The sequence below is a fragment of the Desmodus rotundus genome, chromosome 3 (genome assembly GCF_022682495.2).
Source record: "Desmodus rotundus isolate HL8 chromosome 3, HLdesRot8A.1, whole genome shotgun sequence".
NCBI classification, from domain to species: domain Eukaryota; kingdom Metazoa; phylum Chordata; class Mammalia; order Chiroptera; family Phyllostomidae; genus Desmodus; species Desmodus rotundus.
In genome coordinates, this window is record NC_071389.1 from 168283508 (window position 1) to 168300759 (window position 17252).

A 17252-nucleotide genomic window follows, 5' to 3' on the forward strand; every position below is an offset into this window, starting at 1 on the left:
CCATCCGGAAAAGCCCAGCGCGACTGCGCAGCGGGTTTGGGAGGGTTGCGTTTCCCAGCCCCGACCTGGGCGCAAGTGGGCGGGGCTTGTCGCCCAGACAACCCAAGAGCGTCTGTTCTCACAACTCAGTTTGACTTCTGCAGACAACAGACCCCCCTGAGGTCGTGCTTCGCTCAGCATGGTGAGAAGGGAAAGAGGGGGATCCGGGTGAAGGCGCGAGCATTGAATCTCCTTCACCTGTGTTAAATGATGTACTAAGAACCTGTCTTATTTTAGAGGGGAGGGAGTCTCTTTAGTAAAGAACTCATACCCCTGTTGGGGGAAAGGCCTTCCCCTGACCCGTGGCCTCCCCGTCCAATATCCAGGGGACAGGGCAGATGATATCCTAATCTCTCACTGTGGCTAGGCTTAAAAATTAGTCTCAACCTAGTGGAAATGGGGGGGGGGGTTGATTCAAGGTACTCAGCCTGCCCTGAATTTATTAAGTATGATAAAGCTTCTCGGTTTTTTTCTGCACTCAGCTGTCTTCTCCAAGAGCGCAAGCCAACGTGTACCTATGAAATAATCTGCTTTCCTATTTTTCTTAAATGTGATTTCCATTTCTATTATTAAAATCAGAGGAAGTGGAAATGTAATTATTTAATTATTTAATTCATTAATTACCGGAAAGTATAGAATTCATTCTTTGTGCCTATGCTCACTGCACTTTGAGCACTACTCAACTACCTGATGCTGTTCTTATGATTTGCAAGGAGGTGAGGATATGTACGGTACTTATCCCTCATCTGCTTCACGTTAAAAGCGCTAGGGAGAGATGACAATTTGCCTATCTTTAAAATATGGCTACTTGAGAGCAGAGGCAGTGCTATTTATATAGTGTGCTCTATAGTACTCATTTCAAAGTGGAAGCATGGTAACCGTTAATTGATAGCAAATATAATACTAAAAATGGAACTCATTTGTCAAAATGATATGAGAGCAAAGTCTCTTGTATTCTTTGTATTCTCCAGCATCTTAGAGTGCCTTGTAAATCATTAAGAAATATTGGCTGAATTAACTAAATATATGAACTTTTCAATAAGATGTAGTCTCCTTTGTGTCAGTTTTAACATTTATATTTTATACAGTGATAAACTTATGGTTTGAGCCAGTAATTTGTCCTGTATAAGACTTCAAATGTAGAAAATGTATAATCTTATAGTTGCATGATCTCCCACAAATTTTTTATCAGCAATCTAATGGACACATGGGCCTGATCAGGAAATTAGAAATAGCATAACTGAAAAATACTTGCAATTGTAATTAATTATTGAAATACTGTGCTTTCCAAAATAATTTCCACATACTGCCAAAGAGTATCATTTAATCATAGCTTTGCTTGCTTTAAATAACTGCTTCTCTTTCTATAAAATATGCAATCTAATTTCACAGAAAGATCATTTTTTATGATCTTTCCTCCACTTTCAAACTTGACATTAGTACCAATACTTAGTCAATGACTTATTGTTATTTGGAGCCCTTTAAACTAGTGTCTTTCTGACTGGTACTGTTTAGTGATAGGGCGTACATTAAACATGATTTATTGAATGATTGTCATAAGAAACAGTGTAAAATTTACTTATAAAAGATGCTTCAGTGAGTGAAATATTTTATTTTAGTTTTTCCTAGACTTGCTTAAAGTTTAGTCTGAGTTCTTTTTTAAAAGATGTTTTATTATAAGATAATTTTAGATTTACAGAAAACTTGCCAAGATGATATAGAGATTTCCCTTATACTCTTTACCCAGCTTCTTCTAATTTTAACATCTTACATAATCAGGGTGCTTTAGTTTAAAGTATCTGAATTTTTAAAAAATTTATCAATTCTTTTGTTTTTCCAAATTTTAGGGTCCCAAAGCAACAAAGGTAGGTAGAAATTTTCTCAAAATAGTTTTATAAACACCGATGTTGTACGAACAGAATTTTAAAACATTTTTTAGTTTTATTATAGTTTATAGAGTTTACTAAGCTTACTTTGTAGACATTAATGCTGTTTAAATCATGGAATAATCTTTGTGATGATTTGATATGTGTATGTATTATGAAATGATTACCAAAATAAGGTCAGTTATCACATCTATCACTTCACATAATTACCATTGTATGTAGGTGTTTGTGTCTGTGTGTCTGTGCCTGTATGTGTAGTGAGAACACTGAAGATTTGTCTCAGCAGCATTCAAGTATACAGTTCAGAATCGTTAACTGTAGTCACCATGCTGTCCATTAGATCTCCGGAACTTACCCATCTTATAACTAAAATTTATACCCTTGCCCAGCATCTGCCGTCTTCTCCATCTCCCACCCCTGACAATCACCAATTTACTCTCTGTTTTTATGAGTTTGGCTTTTTTGATTCCACCTATGTGTGAGATCACACAGTATTTGCTTTTCTCTCACTTGTTTCACATAACGTAATGCCCTCAAGGTTCATTCATGTTCTTGCAGATAGCAAGGTTTTATTCTTTTTAATGGCTGAATAATATTCTATTGTGTATTTTCTTTTTTTTATCCATTCGTAAATGGATAAACACTTAAGTTTTTCCCATGTCTTGGCTATTTTGAATAATGTTGCAATGCACAGGGAGGTACAGATATCTCTTTGTGATAGTTGTTTCATTTCATAAAGCTTACATTCTATTTGGGGAGGAAAGGTGATGAAATAATATAGTTTCAGATAGCTTTCAATATGTGGAAAACCAAGTAAGTTTGCAGTGAAAAATATGTGGTTGGGAATAGTGTTGATGCTGTTTCATATACAGTGATTTAGGAGGTAAAATTTGAGAAGAGACCTAGATGAAACAAGGGAGTAAGTCAATAATTACCTAAGGGATCACCATTCCAGGCAGAAGAAACAGTTACTGCGAAGTCCGAAAGTTGGGAGTGACCTTGTGAGAATGCCAGAGTGGTCAGAATAGACAGAGCGAGGGAGGGAGAAAGTGAACACTAAAACACGGGTTGTGGGTAGGGGAGACGAGCAGGAGCCAGTTCATGGACAAAAAGACTAAGGTGAAATGTTTGGGTTTTATTCTGAGGGTGAAGGATAGCCTGGGAAAGTTGTAAGCAGAAGAGTGATATGCTGTGATTTACATTTTTAAAGGGTCAGTGCATCCCTGACCAGTGTGGCTCAGTTGATTGGGCATCTTCCTGCAGAGCCAAAGGCCGCTGGTTCAATTCCCTTCAGGGCACATGCCTGGGTCCCTAGTTGGGGCAATCAATGTTTTTCTCTCACATTGATATTTCTCTCCATCTCCTTTTCCTACCCTTCCCCTCTCTTTAAAAATTAAAACATAAAAATCAAAAAATAAATAGTCAATGGAAAATTCACTCTAGTGCAAATAGGAAGAAGACCAGTTAGGAAGCTTACTGTGGTTTATTACCCTCAGTCCTGGGTTATGAAACTAATGGACAATCCAAAACATTGATTTTGGCAAACCTTTCTTTAATTATGGGACCATGGAGTTATTTTTGTCTTGTTGTAAGTAGTAAAATGTAGCATTAAGGTGTTGGGAGATCTGGACAGCTACGTGCAAAAAAATGAACTCGATCACCAACTTACACCATACACGAAAATAAACTCAAGATGGATAAAAGACTTAAATATAAGTTGTAACACCATAAAAGTCCTTGAGGAAAACATTGGCAGGAAAATCTCAGACATTCCATGCAGCAACATCCTCACAGACATGTCCCCTAAAGCAAGGGACATAAAGGAAAGAATAAACAAATGGGACCTCATCAAAATAAAAAGCTTCTGCATGGCTAAAGAAAACAGCACCAAATTACAAAGAGAACCAACAGTATGGGAAAACATTTGCTAATGATACCTCAGGCAAGGGCCTGATCTCCAAAATATATAAAGAACTCACACGACTCCACTCCAGGAAGACAAACAACCCAATTAAAAAATGGGCAAAGGACTTGAACAGACACTTCTCCAAGGAAGACATACAGAGGGCCCAGAGACATATGAAAAGATGCTCAGCATCACTAGCCATCAGAGAGATGCAAATTAAAACCACAATGAGGTACCATCTCACACCAGTCAGAGTGGCCAACATAAACAAATCCACAAACAAATGTTGGAGAGGATGCAGAGAAAAGGGAACCCTAGTGCACTGTTGGTGGGAATGCAGACTGGTGAGGCCACTGTGGAAAACAATATGGAATTTCCTCAGAAAACTAAAAATGGAACTGCCCTTTGATTCAGCAATTCCGCTGCTGGGATTATACCCTAAGAACCCTGAAACACCAATCCAAAAGAACCTGTGCACCCCAATGTTCATAGCAGGACAATTTACAATAGCCAAGTACTGGAAGCAACCGAAGTGCCCATCAGCAAACGAGTGGATCCCAAAACTATGGTATATTTGCACAATGGAATTCTATGCAGCAGAGAGAAAGAAGGAGCTTATACCCTTTGCAACAGCATGGATGGAACTGGAGAGCATTATGCTAAGTGAAATAAGCCAGGCGGTGAGGGACAAATACCATATGATCTCACCTTTAACTGGAACATAAGCAATAGAAGAAAAAAGCAAACAAAATATAACCAGAGACATTGAAGTTAAGAACAATCTAACAATAGCCAGGGGGGAGTGGGGTGGGGACAGTGGGAAGAGGGGATTACAGGAACTACTATAAAGGACACATGGACAAAATCAAGGGGGAGGGTGGAGGTGGGCGAGGGAGGTGGGTTCAGCTGGGGTGGGGTGGAGGGATGGGGAGAAAAGGCATACAACTGTAATTGAATAACAATAAAAATTTTATAAATGTAGCATTAAGAGTTTTGAGATATTCTGTATTCCATATATATTGTAGTATGGAGTGGTGGGACTGGTAATAATTTTTGTTTAGTGATGTCACCCATGAAATTATTGTTAAATGATGATACAAAAAACTATCATAATATAATTTATTGACAAAATATCCAGACTCCAAAAATAACCATTTTAATAAAGATTAAGAGCATTAGTAAAAATGTAAATGAGTTTAATATTTTTACATTGACCTTAAAGTTGTCTTTGAAATTTCATATAACTTAAATCAGTATTATTCATTGAAAAAGCTAGGAAATTGTACAGGACTACAGAAAAGGTTAGAACACCAGGTGCAATGTTGAAAGATCCATCACTGCATTTAAATCAGTATGTTTTTCCCTCAGAAACCACTGTACTTCATAGAAGATATGAAATAGCAGAAGACATTAATTAGGTTGTAGGAAAAAATTGCCTTACAGATTGATGAATACATAATGATGCCAGTTATTTCCAGTTAATTTATTAAAGAAATTTTGATATTTGAATTCTTTTTTAGAAATACAACTTGTGAAGAGACTTTACAGAACTTAGTATATATATATATAAAAAATATGCATATATTATATATATATGTATTTTTAATCCTTACCTAATGATATGTTTATTGATTAGAGAGAGAGACAGAGAGAGACATAGATGTGAGGGAGAATATCTATTGGTTGCCTCCCGTATGTGCCCCGACTGGAACCCATAACCTAGGTATGTGCCTGGACTGGAAATTGAACCCACGATGTTTTGGTGTATATGACAACCCTCCAACCAACTGACCCCCCTGTCCAGGTTCATATATTTTTATTTGAATTGATTTTATTTGAATATATTCAGAATGGTAACCAAGTACCTCCAGGCATGGAACTATAAAGAATGGGCAAAAGGGTGGCCTATTGCTCATATTTATGCTTTAAATTCTATTTTAATTTAGAAATACTATATTCACAAACAGGCTTTAGTTGCCTAAAATTTGAGTTCTGGTTTCTATGGAACATTCAATATTGACCCTAAACTATAAATGGTGTTAAGTCCAGGTCATTAAAATTGCATCTTCTTAAAACCATGTGTAAAGAAATGGAATCAACTTATATCTGGCTCATCATAAATATTGAGGTAGCTTGTCAACACATTTATTTGTACTAAAAAGTGAAGTCAAACTGTCTTCTGTAATTGTGATAGGGCCAATTGGCTTAACTTTGAAAGCTGGACTTTGCTAATCAGGTAAATTGTAGACATTTTTATACTTTGAGCAAAAGCTGCAGCTTTAAAGTTTTGATCAATTTAAAATTAAAGCATGTTGTAAGAAAATAATTTTGTCAAAAATCTTTGATTTATTTAATTTCCAATAATATTGGGCTTAAAAGATTTATGGATCAACTTTTATGCTGAAAACAAATATATAATAAAATATAAAATATGGATCAAAACAATCATCAAAACATTTAAGAGCTGATGAGATAATAAGAAATTGTCAGGAGGAAACCTGTATGAAGACAGGAACTGAAGAAGAAGGTCATTTACAGAACTGGCAAAACTTGAACTTTGGTCTTAACAGCAACAGTGGAGGCCAGTACAGTGGAACGATGTCTTCAGTGTACTGAAAGTGAATAATGGCCAGTCTGCAATTCCGTATCAGCTCAAACAGTTTCCAAAACTAAAAGTGAAATACCATTTTCTTGGATAAAACTTGAGTTTCCCACCTACAAAACAGATTACACACATAAGGTATAAAACAAGAATCATAATAATAAATGTGGATTTAAAAGTAAACTAAGATACACGGCAAGAAACAACCTAAACTGTCCATTAGTTGATGAAAGAAGAAAATGTCTCTTAAATACATACATACATACATACGTACATACATACATACTTACTTACTTACATAAAATAAAAGCCCTGGCTAGGTAGCTCAGGTGGTTAGAGCATTGTCCTGCTACACCAAGGTTGCAGATTGGATCGCCAGTCAGGGCACATACAAGAATCAAACCAATGAATGCATAAATAACTGGAAAACAAATAGATATTTCTCTCTCTGTGTATGTCTCAAAAGAAAGAAAGAGAGACAGGAAGGGAGGGAGTAAAGAAGAAAAAAAGGAAGGGAGAGAGAAAGAGAGAATATGGAGTATATCCATACAATGGAATATTTTTTTAGCCATGAAATGTAAGTATTGATACATAGTGTAGCATGGATAAACCTTGAAAATATTACGGTAAGTGAAAGAGGCCAGTCACGAAAGAACACACATTGGATGGTGCCAGTTGTATGAAATGTCCAGAATAGGCAAATCTATCGAGGAAGTGGTGAGTGGTTTCCTAGAGCCAGGGTTGGGAGGAAATGTGGAAGGGGGAGTGCTAATAGATATGTGGTTTCTTTTATGTGGGGATAAAAATGTTCTACACGGAAATAAAAATTTAAAAATTTTTATGCCTTTTTTGGTAAGAGATAAATATAATAGGAGGATCAACAAAAGTTTTCAAGTACATTGCATTAGGATATGATTTCTGTGGGGAAAGTGGAATGGGAATACCAGTATAAGGAGAAAAAGGATTAAAATTTTTATTAAAGAAAATCTTATTCATATTTTTTAATTAATGATGTTGGCCATCAAATCAACATGGTATATAGATTCCATTGGATATATATTTTAGGCAGCGATTGATATATTTAAGAGAGTGATGTAACAGCATTATTTTATGTCATATATTGGAAACATTTGCAGCTATTATGCTTGTGATGAAAAGTTTTCAATGCCAATATAAAAATGTGTGAAGAGGTATTATAGTTTTTCAAAATTCTTTTAGGGAAGATATAAAGAAATAATTTCAAAAGTTACTGATCAACCACAGTTGAGGAAGAGATGCCAGAAAAGAAGTCTGAGAAGGAGAGACCTGTGGGAGGGGAGGCTAAGTCAGACAGTACGAACCAAAGGCCAAATAAAGAAAATATTTCAAGAAGGAGGAGGAAAACTTTGTAAAATGATGAGGGCAGATGAGTAAAATGAAGGCTGAAAATGACCATTGGCATTGGAACATAGCCATCTGTAAAGGTCCTTGACAAGAGAGGTTTTAATGGAGCAAGGAGAGATAAAGGCCTGAGTGGGCCATGCAGAAAATGGGGAAATGAAAGCAGGGCCAACTCCTTTTAGGTGATCTGACATAAAGGGCAACAGAATTGGGGCCAATGATGGAGAGGATGTGAAGTCTAGGGAGAGAGAACTTTACGGATAACTGAAGTTGTTAGTTACAAGCGCCAAGTCCATACAGCTCACCCACTGTAAAGGGAAGGAAGGCAGACAAAGATATAGGGCGGTTCCAAGATTTGCTGTGTAAGGAGATTGTTTTCTTCTCAAAGTTTCTGGTAATATACAAGGCAAGGCCAACAGCTGGGAGTAGGAAAGAGCAGGGGATTTTGGAAGTTTGAGGAGTGAGGACAATGAAATAGTAGTAAGAATACTGGATGGTGTTTAAAGACTTTTAAAATTTGTGCTCATAGATTTGAGCTCATGTATTTTTTTTTTCTGGCAAGTTTCAGCTGCTCATATTGCTAGCACAGATCAATGGAGAGTTGAATTTAACTAGAGGTAGGAATTCAACAGCTGAGCTCAGAAGGAGAGGAAAATAGGAGAGGGGGAGATGTATGCTAGTGGTAAACATAATGGTGATGAACCAACTGTGAAATCTAACTTGAGTAAGAAAGAAGTGTGGGGATGAGAAGGGTTGATGAGCAGGGGAAAACTGGTAGGGCCGATGGAATGGAGATTCCGATGGACCATCCTGCAGTAAGTGAGCCAAAAACTGAAGATGGTCATCCAACAGCATGTATCCCAAGGATCAGTCAATCACTCTTGATTCCTCAGTTTAGACGATTGTCTTCTATTTAGTAACCTTCCCTCAGGGAAAATGGAGGGGAGGTGGTTATCACCCAGACAGTTCTCAGATCTGTAGCCCTGTAGCCCTGATCTCTTTGCTAAACCTCAGTTTTCTCATTTTAACGCCTGCAGCATTTCCTGGATGCTCTAGCACTTCATACTAATTATATTTAAGCTTCTTTAAATACTTTCTCTTGCAAATTTACTTGCTCTGGACTACCATTCTTTTCTTTCTTTCTTCTTCTTCTTCTTTTTTTTTTTTTTTGAACTCTTTTCTTTGACTCCTTCCTCTCTTGCCTCTAATTTAATCATTAACCGATTATTGGATCTATTCTCCTATCTGCATTTTGGGTCTTGACTTAACTATTGTTAATAGTGACCAAAATGGTATCCTCTTTATAATCATTTTTCCCTAATACCAGCTTAGTTTTCAAAATTATATTCTTAAGCCATAGCCCTTCTTGAAAACATTTAGGGAACTTCTTTTAGAACAATGTCCACACTCTATAGCCTAGGCTCCAGTTGTCTTTTCATTCTCATTTCCACATCACCTCTTCTTGGAGTCTTCCCAGGGCCCACGGAACTTGTTGGCCTCTCCAGGGCTCTCTGAACTCTATACCTATGCCTCTGTTTCCCTCTATTGGGGATATTTTCCCCTCATATCTGAATGTTAAAATTTGGGGGGCATCAGCTTAAGTACTATACTGCTCTATACAGTTTTACTTGATCCCAGCTGTTGAAAATAATCTCCCCTTCCTCCAAACTTGCAAAATAATTCTCTGTATATCTGCTAGTCGTAAAAAATTCTTTAATATTTTCTGACACGTTGTAGCATTAAAACTGTTTTTACACACATTTACTTTTAATCCTTACAACAGTGGAATGAGGTTCCTCTTAGCACCATTTTAAAGATGTGAAAAGGGGGGAAGAGTGAGTTACTTAAATTGTTTATGCTTGTCACTATTACTCTTGGCACTGAATGATTTATATGCTTATTTTTGTTATTTGCTTTCATGCTTTGTCCTTAAGGCGCTGAGTCAAGGCTTTGCACATAATATGTAGTCTTAGTTGAATGAGTGGAAAACAGGATTTATAGAGATATTTTTTCATAATTATTATTTGAGGAATATATTTTTAAGGTATTTGGGTTAATAGCCTTTTTTTAAATATATGTTGTTACCTTTGTTAAACCTGGCAATAAGAAAAAGAAAATCACCAAAGCCGAAAACTTGAGGCTGCTACAAGAGGAGGAGGAGAGACGACAAAAAGAGGAAGGTACAAAACACAATGATGCTATTTTACATGCAGGTGATGCCAACCGTGGGTTGGTATTTCTGTAATCCAGTCAATATATTTTATATCTTTAATTTTTCAAATTCAATTTTTTTATGATAGTACCTACTATTTAAAGGGTACCCACAAAGGTGATAGTACACATGAATCACTTTTAGATATATCTTGGACTTCCAGATAAAATACAGGATGCCCAGTTAAATTTGAATTTCAGATAAACAATGGATAACTTGGCATAATTTGTCCCATGCGACGTTTGGGACATACTTAAACCAAAGGACAAAAAAAGTTCATTATTGGTCTCAAATTTGAATTCAACTGAGCATCCTTTATTTCAGGGTTAATTCTGGCAGTCCTGCTTGAAGTGGTCACACTTACTGATGAAATAGGGGCATTGGTGCTGACTGTGCAGTGAGAACTCTGAAACTCAAGTTCATTACATAAGGGAAGTACACACTAGCAAGAAAACATACCTAGATTTTTATAGTTTCATAATTTTATTTGCCAAATGTAAAGAGGACTTTCACTTGTTAAAAATACCACTTAAAACTATTAAAAACATTGTTATTTAAAATACCAAAAATTATTTTAAAAATCTGAATATTTCAAGTGGTTGTAAGCTTTTAACATTAAGAACATCTGTGGATTAACATTCAGGTTTTAAAAATCTGTTTTACACTTTCATGCTGATTTTTTATGTATAATCATATACATCCTATTTTTAGAGGACCCATGATAAGAATAGAACATCAGGATCTAGATCTCGGGAAATGTTTTATGATATTGATTTAAACTCAGATTCTTCAATATATGTATCCTATTCTCTTTTTAGTAGTGAAAGCAAGAGAAGTTCAAGGTTATTGGTTTGATGATGTAGATATCACAAGGTTATGGAAATGTTATGATGATGTTACCTCTCCTTAATTACCCACAATAGATGTGTCATTTTTTTATTGGCTAAAGTCACTATTGGATCATTATAAACTCTTGAGAGAACAGAAATATCATTATGGGCCTATTCTTTTTGGCCAGAAAATTTAGTCATGTTACCTTTTTTGAAAGAAATCTAGCATTTGTCTTAGTTCTACTACATAATAAAGGCTGTGACTTCTATAAAATATATCACCATCATTCAAATATTTGAAGTAACTTTTAGGCTTTAAAAATAGATTGATTTTTATCACTGTGAAAAAAAATGTTTTTGTTGTTCCTTAGAGGAAGCCCGTGTGAAACATGAAAAAGAAGAAATGGAAAGGCTTGAAATGGAACGAATTGAGAAAGAAAAATGGCAACAACTTGAAGTAAAAGTAAATAAACATTAATGATGTTATTAATGAAGGCAAACTATATGACTATCAGATCTGTTGGGCTATTCAATATCATTCTCCTCCAGAAACTATCAGTGATAGTTAGGCCTGTATGAACTGGCTTAACTCATTTAATCCTACTGTAAAATTAATGACATTGTCATCCACATTTCACAGATAAGGAAATTAAGGAATAGAGAAATCAAGCTAGGTCAGAGCCAGGACCTAGACAGAAGTAATCTTGCATTGGAGCCCATGCTTGTAAACTTTAATTTATTATTCTCTATCTTTTTTGTAGTTAATTAAACAGGGACCAAAAGGAAAAAAAAATATTTAAATTCTACCTCTTGTTTTTTTGTTTCACTTCTTTCACCAGAATTTTTCAGATCAGTAGTTATGAAATATTTTGATCTAAGGAAAAAGACCTCATTGCTCTTAAAAATTGAAGACCCTTCACCAAGGAGCTTTTGTTTTGTTTACATCTATCAATATTTACATAGTTGTTGGGAACTGCCCTGCCTGGTTTTAGAAGCTGTAAACCCCCATGGCTAAGGCTGAGTGAGAGACCTTGGGACCATAAGCCACTAAGGAGACAAAGCTTATCTCCCTGGCAGGAGCGCCACCTCTGCCCCCTTTACTTTATCCTGCCTGGCCCTGAGCCTGACCAGTTAGTCAATGACGGGTAAGATTCCTCAAGGGAGGGATGACCTAAGACAGGCATGGTCACGAAGAGGCCCACAGAGAAGGACTTGGGGGGCTGTAGAAAAAAGGGGGTGATGGACCCTCGCCCTTCTGCTTTGACATAGCCTGAGTCCTCATTCTGTCTGCAAGACGTCTCCTAATCTCTTGGCTGCCTTGCATCCTCTGCCTGACTTAAGCCTGAAACAATGACAGAGGGCGGTGCAGTCCTGTGCTGGAAAGGGCGGATTCCCCGGGGTGATCAGGCCTAAGAAAGAATACATAAAACCCTGTGAAACCTGCTTTGCTAAGAATGTTCTGATAAGGGTCCAAGCATGAAATGAGTTTGTTTCCCAAAGTTTTATAGCCCTTTAGCTAACTGACCCTGACTCAGAATAAGCCCTCAGAGTTCTTTGCATGTTATCTATTGTTTGATCCTTACTGCCTGACAATGATTGATGAACTTTACCTGTATTCCTGTGCAAATTGAACCCAATAGAAGCCCACTGAGGAAAAAGCTCTTGGCCCTTCTCCTTTGAGAGATGGGCCACTTTTCCTCCCCAAGCAGATCCTGTCTTGGTAGACTTATTTTCATTCTCTGTGGACCGGGGTGCTTTGTGGGCAAAGCTCCCCCACACATACTAGAAATCAAAACTGAGGAATTTAAAAATCCATTATATTAATAGACTTAAACATTGTTAAAAATGAACATTAATAAAAGTAAGTAAATATGATTGACATGTTTTTAAGAAAATAGCTATATATAATTACATATACATAATGTATATTATTTAGCTATGATTGACATATAGCATATTAGTTTCAGGCATGCAACATAATGATTTAATATTTGTATGTACTGTGAAATAATCATCACAATAAATCTAGTTAACATCCATTACCACACATTGTATATATTTTTTAAATTAGGGAAGTGAGCGGCATTGCTCGTATTTGTAAAATCTCTTTAATGTCTGACTGTACAGAAGACAACTGGGTTCTTTTGTCTACTTCAGTATTCCATCACGATGTGTATTTTTGACTGGAGTGTTTGAAGAAAATCTGGCCTCACACAGATATGTAGCTGGAAAAAGGAGGAATATTGTATTAGCCTTTCAGATAACTGTGGCTATTTTTTATTACTGTACCAAAAATCAATAAGTGGTAGTTTCTTTATGCGGAATCTGAAACCATAGCAATGAACTTGTCATACTCTATTACACTAAAACCTTCCCCTGTCTTATACTGTGAATAGGTCTTGTTTCCGTGCATGATTTTGCAGTATCATGTATTGGTTGCTTGGAAAAATTTGGTTCACTGAATTATTTGCTTCCAAATATTGACACATTTTTATGATTCATTATCAAAAAATCACAAGCATTAGTATCTACAATCAAATCAGGAAAGTCCTTAAGGATTGGGAAACTCTCAAGCTCACAGTGGCAGGTAAAAGTTTTCTAAAATTTAAAAATTATTTGAAAGCTTGAATTTTATCATTGGCAACAAACACTTTAAATTATTTCCTGGAAGTGACATGCTCAATTCATTCATTTTTGAGAGAATGTCTGCCAAAATACTCAGATAATTGCACAAGTGTTTACTTCTCAAGACAGTGTTGTCTGTTGCTATGCAGCAGACATGCTTTATGCATACTTCCCATTTCATCACACAGGATATTACAAAGACATACTCTTACAGACTGACATTTTATGAAATTAATAACTTTTACTGGTTCATCAGGTCATGCTTATGTGAACCTGGCTGTTTACGACCCCTGCCCCCGAAGAATGTGACCACTGGTGCATTTTGTGCCTTGATTCGTGCTGTCATGGCAGTGTTACGTCATCTCGCACTGTCAGTGCTAATGTGTGCACAGTGAGAAAGACAAGAGTCTTAGTATTATTGTCAAAATAGGGTTGGCTTCACAGATCCCAGAAGGCCTTGGCGGGTACTCCATGACTGTGCAGACCACACTTTGCAAACCACTGTTTCAGAGGAAACCTTTTAGAAATATCAGTTACATTCCAATTAATTTCAGTATTCATTCTGAAACTAAATACTTTGCCAAGTAAATTTTTGATGTTACTGTGAAACAAAAGCTGAAATTAAAGAATAAATTAATGTATCTTCATGCAACAGGATCTAGAAAGAAAAAGTGAAGAACTTGAGGAACTTTTTTTGTTAGAGGGGTGCTTTCCTGAAGCAGAGAAACTGAAACGAGATAATAGATTGCTTTCTCAGGTAAGACTGAATTTTTTTTTTTTTTGGAGCTAATACTTTTGTACCACAAGAGGGGGTTGTAGTCTGATATCCTTTTTAGTTCCAAGACACTTAAAATTTGTCTATAAAAAATCTCTGATCTGACAGAGTTGTTGTAGCAAAGTAAATTCATCTAGCTTTGCAGAAAACTATTTGTCAGTAGGAAGATCCTTGAAATATTTATATCCTTTGACTCAGTTAATTTTTGGAATCATCACTGAGGAAATTGTCCTAAATTAAAATATAAAAATGTTGAGTTTAAGGCAATCTAGTGTTGCCCCAAACAGCATAGCTTTACAAACAACATAGGTGATTATCAGGGAAAAAGGAAAAACTGTAATAGTATGACAGAAGATGATTATGGTACAATGTTAAGCAAAAAATTGTAAGTGCAGTGTGATTACAGATGTAGAATTTGCATAGACTAAAAATGAATGGAAAGGCTCATGCTAAAATGCCCACGGTGATTAACTGTTAGTAATAATTTGAGCCGTAGAAATTAGCCCAACTGTTGTCTTTTGTAAATGTAGGAGCTTTATAATAAGAGAGGAAAGCAAAGCAAAAACCAACTGATACACGGTTTTAAAAATTAAAATATGACAGTAAATTTGTATTTATTTGAATTATCGAGGCTTAGAAATTATTTTGCTGAAGAGGAATTTGGTTACTTTAGAGATAAGTAACTAGTTAAGGTCATAATATATTTCTGCCTAAATTGGGAAAACTAGGTTATGAGAACTCATACTTAAAAAAGAAGTAATTTAATCTTCGGTTGCATTTTCATCAGTGTGAACCTCCAGATGTTTTTCTTCTGCAGTGGCTACACTACATTCAATGTGATGGGAGCCCCGATCCTTTAGTATCCCAAGAAATCAATACTTTTATTAGCTTATGGAAAGAGGAAACAAATGAGACTTTTGAGGAAGTAATTGCAAAGAGTAAACTAGTGCTGCGTGTGAGTACCTAAGTATTGTTCCATAATTTAAAATTATTTAAATTACAAATTGACTTCAAAAAATAGAAGTAAATATGATATTTGCCATTAATGTTTGCCTCCTTAGCTGTGGAGAAAAATATTTGCTAACCTTTTTTTCTTTAACTCCTAAAAACCTCTTGATACCTTAGATGATTTCAACATAACATAAATGTGAAATATTTACTGTATGTGTGTCTAATTCAAGTAAAAAACTTAAGTTGCATCCATTTATGTTAACAACTTAGGGAGAAAGGGCATAATTTTATCTTCAGCTGCATCATTCCCTATTCATTGATGCAGTACACATGCATTTATTGTTAACTATGTACCAGGCACCAACTCGTCAGGCAGTGAAAGTACCAAGATGAATAAGAATATCCTATGTTCTATTTCTGCAAACAGGATGCATAGACTAGCCTGAGGAACTACCACTTTACAAGCACTTAAAAATGCTAGAAAAATATTTTAAATGACATTTAAGTCCATTGCCTAGTATAAAAGAAAATAAGGGAAAATCTTGGAGGTCATAAAACAATTTAGAAAAATAGGCAAGTGTAGAAATCTGGGGCTTCCCAGAAAGGATCTGTTAACCTGTGGTGGCTTAGCTTTGGTTTAAAGGGCCATCAGAGGCAAAGCCAAGGTTACATGCAAGGTGACAAATGGATCAGAGACCTCCTGTACTGCTGGGAGCCACAGAAAGGTAATGTGGATAATAGGGAAAAAATCTCCTCTGCAAAGGGAGGTGAGAGGAACTTGTTTTACTCATCTTTAGCTTAATAAAGGGAAGACAAAAATGTCTCTAGTGAGAATTTTGAATTAGGAGTGAATCGGAAGTTGGATTGGACGATTTATCAGGTTACAGCACAGAGAGATAAAGAGATGGAAAATGTGAAAGGGCAGTTAATATATAGATATGATAGAGGAAGAAGGACTAAAAATTGATTGAAAAGGAGTACCAGAAGAATAGGGAGAGAAAGTAGTCAAACAGATATGGCTGCCAATTTTTCAGAATTGAGGAAAGAAATGAACCCTCTGATTCAAGAAATACAACAAGTGCCAATTTGGGATTAATAGAATGAAATCCACACTTAGGCACACCTACATAATATTAGAAAGTAAAAGTGATTCAATTAACTTTTCTTGATCCCATTATACTTTATGCTTTTTTAAAATTATATTTTATTAATTATGCTATTATAGTTATCCTGATTTTCCCCCTTTTTACACTTCCACCCAGCAACCCACACTCCCTCAGGCAATCCCCCTGCCATTGTTCATGTCCATGAGTGTAAGTGCTTTGGCTACTCCATTTCCTATACTGTACTTTACATTCCTGTAGCTATTCTGTGACTACCTATTTGGACTTCTTAATCCCCTCACCTGTTCACCCATTCCCCCACTACCCCTCTCATCTGGCAAAAATCAAAACATTCTCTATATCCATGATTCTGTTTCTGTTTTTGTTTGCTTAGCTTGTTTTTTAGTTTCAATTGTTGATAGATTTGCATTTCTTGCCATTTTATTATTAATAGTTTTGATCTTCTTTTTCCTAAATAAGCCCCTTTAACATTTCATATAATGATTTGGTGATGATGAACTCCTTTAGTTTTTTTCTTGTCCAGGAAGCTCTTTCTCTGCCCTTCAATTCTAAATGATAGCTTTGCTGTGTCTAGAAATCATGGCTGCAGGTCCCTGCTTTTCATGACTTTGAATATTTCTTGCCAATATTTCTTGCCCTTCTAGTCTGCAGTTTCTTTCGAGAAATCAGCTGACAGTCTTATGGGAACTTCCCTGTAGGTAAGTAATTGCTTTTCTCTGGCTGCTCTTAAGATTCTCTCTTTATCTTTAAAATTTGGCGTTTTAATTATGATGTGTCTTGGAGTGGGCCTCTTTGCATCCATCTTGTTCAGGACTCCGTGCTTCCTGGTCTTGCATGTCTATTCCTTCACCAAATTATGGTAGATTTCTTTCATTATTTTTTCAATAGATTTCCAATTTCTTGCTCTTTATCTCCTCCTTCT

General features: G+C 36.1%; 1 protein-coding gene across 3 annotated transcripts in view; it reads left to right on the forward strand.

The window, feature by feature from the left end:
• The first annotated feature begins 110 nt into the window (after positions 1 to 110).
• Positions 111 to 17252, forward strand: part of DNAI7 (dynein axonemal intermediate chain 7) — a 62938-nt gene continuing 45796 nt past the window's right edge. The window contains exons 1-6 of one of the 3 annotated variants that reach the window (XM_045184260.3): positions 111 to 181; positions 1887 to 1904; positions 9921 to 9993; positions 11227 to 11318; positions 14136 to 14237; positions 15073 to 15210. In XM_045184260.3, the coding sequence (XP_045040195.2) occupies positions 179 to 181; positions 1887 to 1904; positions 9921 to 9993; positions 11227 to 11318; positions 14136 to 14237; positions 15073 to 15210 (426 nt within the window). In that variant the 5' untranslated portion in view covers positions 111 to 178. The remainder of the gene's footprint in view (positions 182 to 1886; positions 1905 to 9920; positions 9994 to 11226; positions 11319 to 14135; positions 14238 to 15072; positions 15211 to 17252) is intronic. The other 2 variants (XM_071221062.1, XM_053921716.2) reach the window with 2 other exon arrangements.